This window comes from Scyliorhinus canicula, chromosome 25 (assembly GCF_902713615.1).
Source record: "Scyliorhinus canicula chromosome 25, sScyCan1.1, whole genome shotgun sequence".
Classification (NCBI taxonomy): Eukaryota; Metazoa; Chordata; class Chondrichthyes; order Carcharhiniformes; family Scyliorhinidae; genus Scyliorhinus; species Scyliorhinus canicula.
The window spans coordinates 10,488,273-10,497,649 of NC_052170.1; the positions used below are offsets into that span (position 1 = coordinate 10,488,273).

Genomic DNA, 9,377 nt, shown 5'->3' on the forward strand with positions numbered 1-9,377 from the left:
CAGCGGGCCCCGGATGAGGGAGGTGAGAAATGGCCTGACGCCTGGGGGCCCTTTGAAGGTAAGCAAGTCCCTGACATGTATAGAAACATCCGGCAAGATGATGATCACCCACATGGTCATCCGGCCCACCGGGCCTTCCTGCCAGGCTCTCACACCTGACGATTAGCCAATAGCGTGGGTCGCCATGTAGGTGGCGAGGGAGATGTTTTTCTCAGTGAACACTCCCATCAGGAAATCCTAAACTCACTTGAGGGGAACAAGCGGGTGCTTTTTCCTGATGTATGGAGGATCTGTTCCCATGTTTACCCAATCCACCCCCCCCCCCCCCCCCCCCCCCGCCCCCGCCGACACTTTTGATGGGGTGGGAATTGGTGATGGGGGGGGGGTGTCTTACAGTTCAGTAGCCGAGCTATGGCGGAGGCTCCCACATTCTTTCCAGCACGCGGCTGACTAGGAGCCTCTCCCCATCTTACCGCCAATCATTGGTTTTACAGGGCGACACCCTCAAACTGTTTTGCCCGCGTTACGGACGCACCTCCCTCGGCCGTCAAGTCCTGGGGTGGGACTCGAACCCGCCGCTTCTGGCTCAGGGGCAGGGCTGCTAACCCACGGCGCCACAAAAAACTTTGGTTGTGGGGGAGGGGAGGCAGATTAGGCTAAGCCCAACAGTCAGACTCCTTCCATGGTCACATTTGTGGTTGGTAACACACGATCACACTCTCGTTTACCCAGCATCCTCGGGTTGCTGTGCGGGCCCCTTCACACGACACTAGGTGCCCTCGCAGTTTACAAATACACTGGAACATTATGCCGGTTGCCAGAATGATCGTCCAGGCAGCTACACATTCACAGAATAGGCACAGTCAACAAAGAGACAACATTGTCCAGAATCGATCACCTTCAAACGCTCCCCACCTTCCGCCTGCCCCTGGCTGAGGGGCTACCCGGACAAGTTATCTTTGCCCGCTCTGGGAACGCTGCCCTGGATTCACAAAGGTAGGCTTCGAGCTAACTGGTAGGCCTAGTGATCCATTAGGCAGGCGCGAGTCCCTCAGCTCGACATTAATCGTTCAATTCTGAATGCTCTCTGAAGCCAGTCCAAGTGGGAATGAACCAACGGCAGGAATCATGGTTCCCCCGCTCTCTTGTCCTCTGGTTCATTCTCGTTGTGGATCATCGGTGAGCTGTGGAGAGTAAAGACGGTTCCTGTGTGCCTGGCTCTGTCTTTATAAAATGCTCCTGATCCTCCTCTTCAGTGTTCGGACTTCCCCCGTCGCCGTAGCAACTGGACGACGGCGATGTCGTGGTGGTGACGGATGACAGTTGCCTCCTCAGGGCCATTGCGGGCACCGCCATCAAGCCCAGCTTTTGCGGAATGGTTAAAGACTCCGGGGCTGGCGCCCCCTCCGTGCCGGCGTCCCGCGGGGGGGCGGACGGGGCCAGGGGACCGCACATCCCGTTCCTCTTGACGGCGGGGCGCAGTTTCTCCTCGGGTTCCTGCTGCAGGGTCTGGTCGTTGAGCAGCTTGACCAGGAAGTTGATGTACTTCATGGCCAGCCGCAGGATCTCGTTCTTGCTGAGCTTCTTGTCGGGGGGGTGGGTGGGGATGAGCCTGCGCAGGTCCGAGAAGGCCCCGTTGACGTTCTGCTGCCTCCACCGCTCCCGGCTGTTGGTGAACATGCGACGCACGATTTTCTGAGGCGGCCCTGCAAAGAAAGGGAAGTGATTTAGTCAGCTTGCCAGTCCTCTGTAACCCATCATCACTCAGAAACACACTCCAAGGGGAATGGAATATGACAGTACATAGAACAGAGAGAAATACAGCACAGAACAGGCCCTTCGGCCCACGCTGTTGTGCCGAACTTTTGTCCTAGGTTAATCATAGTGTCCAAAATTCTATGATAATCTAAGGGCAATTTATCATGGCCAATCCACCTAACCTGCCCATCTTTGGACTGTGGGAGGAAACCGGAGCACCCGGAGGAAACCCACGCAGACACGGGGAGAACGTGCAGACTCCGCACAGACAGTGACCCAAGCCAGGAATCGAACCTGGGACCCTGAAGCTGTGAAGCAATTGTGCTATCCACAATGCTACCGTGCTGTCCTTAAGAACAAATTAATCTACACTCCATTATTCTACCATAATCCATGTACCTATCCAATAGCCGCTTGACGGTCCCTAATGTTTCTGACTCAACTACTTCCACAGACAGTGCATTCCATGCCCCCACTACTCTGTGGGTAAAGAACCTACCTCTGACATCCCCCCTATATCTTCCACCATTCACATTAAATTTATGTCCCCTTGTAATGGTTTGTTCCACCCAGGGAAAAAGTCTCTGACTGTCTACTCTATCTATTCCCCTGATCATCTTATAAACCTCTATCAAGTCGCCCCTCATCCTTCTCCGTTCTAATGAGAAAAGGCCGAGCACCCTCAACCTTTCCTCGTAAGACCTACTCTCCATTCCAGGCAACATCCTGGTAAATCTCCTTTGCACCTTTTCCAAAGCTTCCACATCCTTCCTAAAATGAGGTGACCAGAACTGCACACAGTACTCCAAATGTGGCCTTATCAAGGTTTTGTACAGCTGCATCAGCACCTCACGGCTCTTAAACTCAATTCCTCTGCTAATGAACGCTAGCACGCCATAGGCCTTCTTCACAGCTCTATCCACTTGAGTGGCAACTTTCAAAGATCTATGAACATAGACCCCAAGATCTCTCTGCTCCTCCACATTGCCAAGAACCCTACCGTTAACCCTGTATTCCGCATTCATATTTGTCCTTCCAAAATGGACAACCTCACACTTGTCAGGGTTAAACTCCATCTGCCACTTCTCAGCCCAGCTCTGCATCCTATCTATGTCTCTATGCAGCCGACAACAGCCCTCCTCACTATCAACAACTCCACCAATCTTCGTATCATCTGCAAATTTACTGACCCACCCTTCAACTACCTCATCCAAGTCATTAATGAAAATCACAAACAGCAGAGGACCCAGAACTGATCCCTGCGGTACACAACTGGTAACTGGGCTCCAGGCTGCATATTTGCCATCCACCACCACTCTCTGACTTCTTTTGGTTAGCCAGTTCGTTATCCAACTGGCCAAATTTCCCACTATCCCATGCCTCCTTACTTTCTGCATAAGCCTACCATGGGGAACCTTATCAAATGCCTTACTAAAATCCATGTACACTACATCCACTGCTTTACCTTCATCCACATGTTTGGTCACCTCCTCAAAGAAGTCAATAAGACTTGTAAGGCAAGACCTACCCCTCACAAATCCGTGCTGACTATCCCTAATCAAGCAATGCCTTTCCAGATGCTCAGAAATCCCATCCCTCAGTACCCTTTCCATTACTTTGCCTACCACCGAAGTAAGACTAACTGGTCTGTAATTCCCAGGGTTATCCCTATTCCCTTTTTTGAACAGGGGCACGACATTCACCACTCTCCAATCTCCTGGTACCACCCCTGTTGACAGTGAGGATGAAAAGATCATTGCCAACGGCTCTGCAATTTCATTTCTTGCTTTCCATAGAATCCTTGGATATATCCCGTCAAGCCCGGGGGATTTGACTATCCTCAAGTTTTTCAAAACGCCCAACACATCTTCCTTCCTAACAAGTATCTCCTCGAGCTTACCAGTCTGTTTCACACTGTCCTCTCCAACAATATGGCCCCTCTCGTTTGTAAAAACTGAAGAAAAGTACTCGTTCAAGACCTCTCCTATCTCTTCAGACTCAATACACAATCTCCCGCTACTGTCCTTAATCGGACCTACCCTCGCTCTAGTCATTCTCATATTTCTCACATATGTGTAAAAGGCCTTGGGGTTTTCCTTGATCCTACCTGCCAAAGATTTTTCATGCCCTCTCTTAGCTCCCCTAATCCCTTTCTTCAGTTCCCTCCTGGCTATCTTGTATCCCTCCAGCGCCCTGTCTGAACCTTGTTTCCTCAGCCTTACATAAGTCCCCTTCTTCCTCTTAACAAGACATTCAACCTCTCTTGTCAACCATGGTTCCCTCACTTGACCATCTCTTCCCTGCCTGACAGGGACATACATATCAAAGACACGTAGTACCTGTTCCTTGAACAAGTTCCACATTTCACTTGTGTCCTTCCCTGACAGCCTATGTTCCCAACTTATGCAATTCAATTCCTGTCTGACAGCATTGTATTTACCCTTCCCCCAATTGTAAACCTTGCCCTGTTGCACACACCTATCCCTCTCCATTACTAAAGTGAAAGTCACAGAATTGTGGTCACTACCTCCAAAATGCTCCCCCACTAACAAATCTATCACCTGCCCTGGTTCATTATCAAGTACCAAATCCAATATGGCCTCCCCTCTGGTCAGACAATCTACATACTGTGTTAGAAAAGCTTCCTGGACACACTGCACAAACACCAGTAGGCAAAGGTTACTGCCTTAGTGAGGCCACACCTGTGCTACTGTGGTCTCCTTGTTTGAAAGAAGGATATAATTGTGTTAGAAGCCGCAGTTCAGTGCCAGACCACCTGACTCATTCCTGGGAGGAGGGGGAATGAAGAAAGGTTGAACAATCTGGGCCATACCCATTGGAGTTTGGAAAAATGAGAGGTGACCATAAGACTATAAGACATAAGAGCAGAAGTAGGCCACTCGGCCCATCGAGTCTGCTTCACCATTCAATGAGATCATAGCTCAGCATATAATCCTCAAATCCACTTTCCCCCCTTATCCCCATAACCCTCGATTCCCTTCTTGATTAAAAACCTGTCTATCTCAGCCTTGAATGTACTTTCTTTCTTTAAATTTAGAGTACCCAATTCATTTTTTCCAATTAAGGGGCAACTTCGTGTAACCAATCCACCTACCCTGCACATCTTTGGGTTGTGGGGGTGAAACCCACGCAAACACGGGGAGAATGTGCAAACTCCACACGGACAGTGACCCAGAGCCGGGATCGAACCTGGGACCTCGACGCCATGAGGCAGCAGTGCTAACCCACTGCGCCACCGTGCTGCCCCAGCCTTGAACATGAAAAATGAAATGAAATGAAAATCGCTTATTGTCACGAGTAGGCTTCAGATGAAGTTACTGTGAAAAGCCCCTAGTCGCCACATTCCGGTGCCTGTTCGGGGAGGCTGTTACGGGAATTGAACCGTGCTGCTGGCCTGCTTGATATGCTTTCAAAGCCAGCGATTTAGCCCTGTGCTAAACAGCCCCATACTAAAGAGCCCCGGTCTCTACAGCTCTCTGCGGTAAAGAATTCCACAGATTCACTCCCCTCTGGGAGAAGAAATTCCTCCTCATCTCTGTCTGAAATGGGCGACCCCCCCTCACTCTGAGATGATGCCCTCTGGTCCTAGACTCTCCCACAAGGGGAAACAACCTCTCAGCATCGACCCTGACAAACCCCCTGAGAATCCGATATGTCTCAATAAGGTCGCCTCTCATTCTTCTAAACTCCAATGAGCACAGGCCCAACCTACTCAACCTCTCCTCATAAGAAAATCCCTCCACAGCGGGGATTAAACCAGTGAATCTCCTCTGGACAGCCTCCAATCCCGGTATATCTTTCCTTAGATAAGGGGACGAAAACCGTCCCAGGTGTGATCTCAGTGAAACATACAAGACCTTGAGGGGATTTCATTCTCCCAGAGGGTCTGTGGAAATTACCCACAAAACAGTGGAGGCAGAGTCATTAAATCTATTCAAGGCTTGGTTTGACGAATTCTTGGTGGACGAGTCAGTCATGGGTTATGAGGAGGAGGTAGGAAAGTGGAGTTGAGGTACAACTTAGACCAGCCATAACCTTATTGAGTGGCGAAGCAGGCTAGATGGGCTGAAAGGCCTAACTCCTTCTCCCAAGTCCTCTATACACTGGTCAATGGAAGCGGGGAAGCAATGGAAGCCTTTGGGAAAGCAAATGGTATGTTGGGCTTCATTGCAAGAGGATTTGAGTTCAGAAGCTGGGATGTCTTACTGCAGTTATACAGGTCCTCGGTGAAACCACACCTCAAGTACTGAGTACAGGTTTGGTCTTTCTACCTAAGGACGGGTAGGCTTGCCATAAAGGGAGGGCAGCGGGGGATCACTGACGGGGTTTGGTGGGACAGTCCTGTGAGGAGGGATTCGCACGACTAGGCCTGGATTCACGAGAGCTCAGAACGATGAGAGGGGATCATTTTGAAACGTATAAAATTGTAACAGGGCTGGACTGACGAGATGCAGGAAGGGTTTTCCCCCACGTTGGGGAATCTAGAACCAGGGCAAACGGTCTCAAGGTACGAGGTAGAACATTTAGGACCGAGGTGAGCAAACATTCCTTCACTCAGAGGGTGGTCAACATGTGGAGTTCTCCACCACAGAGGGCGTGGAGGCCAAGTCATTGAATGCAGTCAAGAAAGAGATCGATTAAGCTTTAGGTTTTAATGGCATTGAGGGGTGTGCGGAGAAAGCGGGATAACGGCGTTGCGATCGAGGATCTGCCAAGGTCATATTGAATGGTGGTCAGGCCCGAAGGGCCAAAATGCCTATTCCTGGGAGCGAAGGGGGGATATTTGAGGCAATTCTGGGGAGGGTACGGTGCTGTGGTGAGTGCACTGATATGAGTGTGTCTGTGTGTGTGTGTGACAGTGAGTGTGTGTGTGTTTGATAGTGAGTGTGTGTGTGTGACAATGAGGGTGCGTGTGTGACAGTGAGTGTGTGTGTGACAGTGAGTGTGTGACAGTGAGTGTGTGTTTGATAGTGTGTGTGTGTGTGACAGTGAGTGTGTGTTTGATAGTGTGTGTGTGTGTGTGACAGTGAGTGTGTGTGTGACAGTGAGTGTGTGTGTGTGACAGTGAGTGTGTGTGAGAGTGAGTGTGTGTGTGACAGTGAGTGTGTGTGTGAGAGTGAGTGTGTGTGTGACAGTGAGTGTGACAGTGAGTGTGTGTGTGGCAGTGAGGGTGTGTGTGGCAGTGAGGGTGTGTGTGTGACAGTGAGTGTGACAGTGAGTGTGTGTGTGGCAGTGAGGGTGTGTGTGGCAGTGAGGGTGTGTGTGTGACAGTGAGTGAGTGTGTCAGTGAGTGTGTGTGTGACAGCGAGTGTGTGTGTGGCAGTGAGGGTGTGTGTGTGACAGTGAGTGAGTGTGTCAGTGAGTGTGTGTGTGACAGCGAGTGTGTGTGTGGCAGTGAGGGTGTGTGTGTGACAGTGAGTGAGTGTGTCAGTGAGTGTGTGTGACAGCGAGTGTGTGTGTGGCAGTGAGGGTGTGTGTGTGACAGTGAGTGAGTGTGTCAGTGAATGTGTGTGTGACAGCGAGTGTGTATGTGTGACGGTGAGGGCGTGTGTGTGATGGTGAGTGGGCTTGTGTGTGATGGTGAGTGGGCGTGTGTGATGGTGAGGGGTGTGTGTGACTGTGAGGGGGGGTGTGTGACGGTGAGGGGGTGTGTGTGACAGTGAGTGTGTGTGTGTGACAATGAGGGTGCGTGTGTGACAGTGAGTGTGTGTGTGACAGTGAGTGTGTGTTTGATAGTGTGTGTGTGTGTGACAGTGAGTGTGTGTGACAGTGAGTGTGTGTGTGTGACAGTGAGTGTGTGTGAGAGTGAGTGTGTGTGTGACAGTGAGTGTGACAGTGAGTGTGTGTGTGGCAGTGAGGGTGTGTGTGGCAGTGAGGGCGTGTGTGTGATGGTGAGTGGGTGTGTGTGTGATGGTGAGTGGGCGTGTGTGATGGTGAGGGGGTGTGTGTGACTGTGAGGGGGGGTGTGTGACTGTGAGGGGGTGTGTGTGTGACAGTGAGTGTGTGTGTGTGACGGTGAGTGTGTGTGTGACAGTGAGTGAGTGTATGTGACAGTGAGTGTGTGTGACAGTGAGTGAGTGTGACAGTAAGGGTGTGTGTGTGACAGTGAGTGAGTGTGACAGTAAGGGCGTGTGTGTGACAGTGAGCGTGTGTGTGACAATGAGTGTGTGTGTGACAGTGAGAGTGTATGTGACAGTGAGTGTGTGTGTGACGATGAGTGAGTGTATGTGACAGTGAGTGTGTGACAGTGAGTGTGACAGTGAGTGTGTGTGTGACAGTGAGTGTGTGTGTGACGATGAGTGAGTGTATGTGACAGTGAGTGTGTGACAGTGAGTGTGTGTGTGACAGTGAGTGTGTGTGTGATGGTGAGTGTGTGTGTGACAGTGAGTGTGTGTGTGACGATGAGTGAGTGTATGTGACAGTGAGTGTGTGACAGTGAGTGTGTGTGTGACAGTGAGTGTGTGTGCGACAGTGAGTGTGTGTGTGATGGTGAGTGTGTGTGTGACAGTGAGTGTGTGTGTGACGATGAGTGAGTGTATGTGACAGTGTGTGTGACAGTGAGTGTGTGTGTGACAGTGAGTGTGTGTGTGACAGTTAGTGTGTGTGTGATGGTGAGTGTGTGTGTGACAGTGAGTGTGTGTGTGATAGTGAGTGAGTGTGTGACTGAGTGTGTGTGATGGCGAGTGTGTGTGACAGTGAGTGTGTGTGTGACAGTGAGTGAGTGTGTGACAGTGAGTGTGTGTGTGATGATGAGTGAGTGTATGTGACAGTGAGTGTGTGACAGTGAGTGTGTGTGTGACAGTGAGTGTGTGTGACAGTGAATGTGTGTGTGACGGTGAGTGTGTGTGTGACGGTGAGTGTGTGTGTGACAGTGAGTGTGTGTGACAGTGAGTGTGTGTGTGACAATGAGTGTGTGTGTGACAGTGAGTGTGTGTGTGATGGTGAGTGTGTGTGTGACAGTGAGTGAGTGTGTGACAGTGAGTGTGTGTGTGATGATGAGTGAGTGTATGTGACAGTGAGTGTGTGACAGTGAGTGTGTGTGTGACAGTGAGTGTGTGTGACAGTGAATGTGTGTGTGACGGTGAGTGTGTGTGTGATGGTGAGTGTGTGTGTGACAGTGAGTGTGTGTGTGATAGTGAGTGAGTGTGTGACTGAGTGTGTGTGTGATGGTGAGTGTGTGTGTGACAGTGAGTGAGTGTGTGACAGTGAGTGTGTGTGTGATAGTGAGTGAGTGTGTGACTGAGTGTGTGTGTGATGGTGAGTGTGTGTGTGACAGTGAGTGAGTGTGTGACAGTGAGTGTGTGTGTGACAGTGAGTGTGAGTGATGTGTGTGAGGTGAGTGTGTGTGTGTGACAGGGCGTGTGTGACAGTGAGTGGGTGTGTGTGACAGTGAGTGTGTGTGTGATGAGTGAGTGGTGTGAAGTGTGTGTGGTTTGACATGAGTGTGTTGTGTGGTGATGGTGTTAAGTGAAGGAGTGGTGTGTGACAGTGAGTGATGTGATGTGACAGTGAGAGTGTGTGTGTGACAGTGAGTGGTGTGTGTGACAGTGAGTTGTGTGAGGACCAATGAGTGTGTTGTGTGCATGGTGAGTGTGTGT

General features: G+C 50.6%; 1 protein-coding gene across 1 annotated transcript; it reads right to left on the reverse strand.

Moving 5' to 3' along the window:
• Positions 1–409: 409 nt before the first annotated feature.
• LOC119957003 (T-cell acute lymphocytic leukemia protein 1-like) lies at positions 410–4,589 on the reverse strand. The gene is made up of 2 exons (XM_038784586.1): positions 4,535–4,589; positions 410–1,706 (listed from the first exon to the last, which is right to left on the reverse strand). Exons 1-2 carry the CDS (start codon positions 4,587–4,589, stop codon positions 1,174–1,176), a joined length of 588 nt encoding a protein of 195 aa, XP_038640514.1. The 3' UTR covers positions 410–1,173.
• Between the last annotated feature and the right edge of the window lie 4,788 nt (positions 4,590–9,377).

Excerpts from the sequence above, each read along its gene's own strand:
- LOC119957003 (XM_038784586.1), bottom strand. The coding sequence starts at position 4,589 with ATGGCCCAGATTGTTCAACCTTTCTTCATTCCCCCTCCTCCCAGGAAT. Across the intron at positions 1,707-4,534 it reads TCCTCCCAGGAATGAGTCAG|GGCCGCCTCAGAAAATCGTG; the intron begins GTGGTCTGGCAC and ends CTTTCTTTGCAG.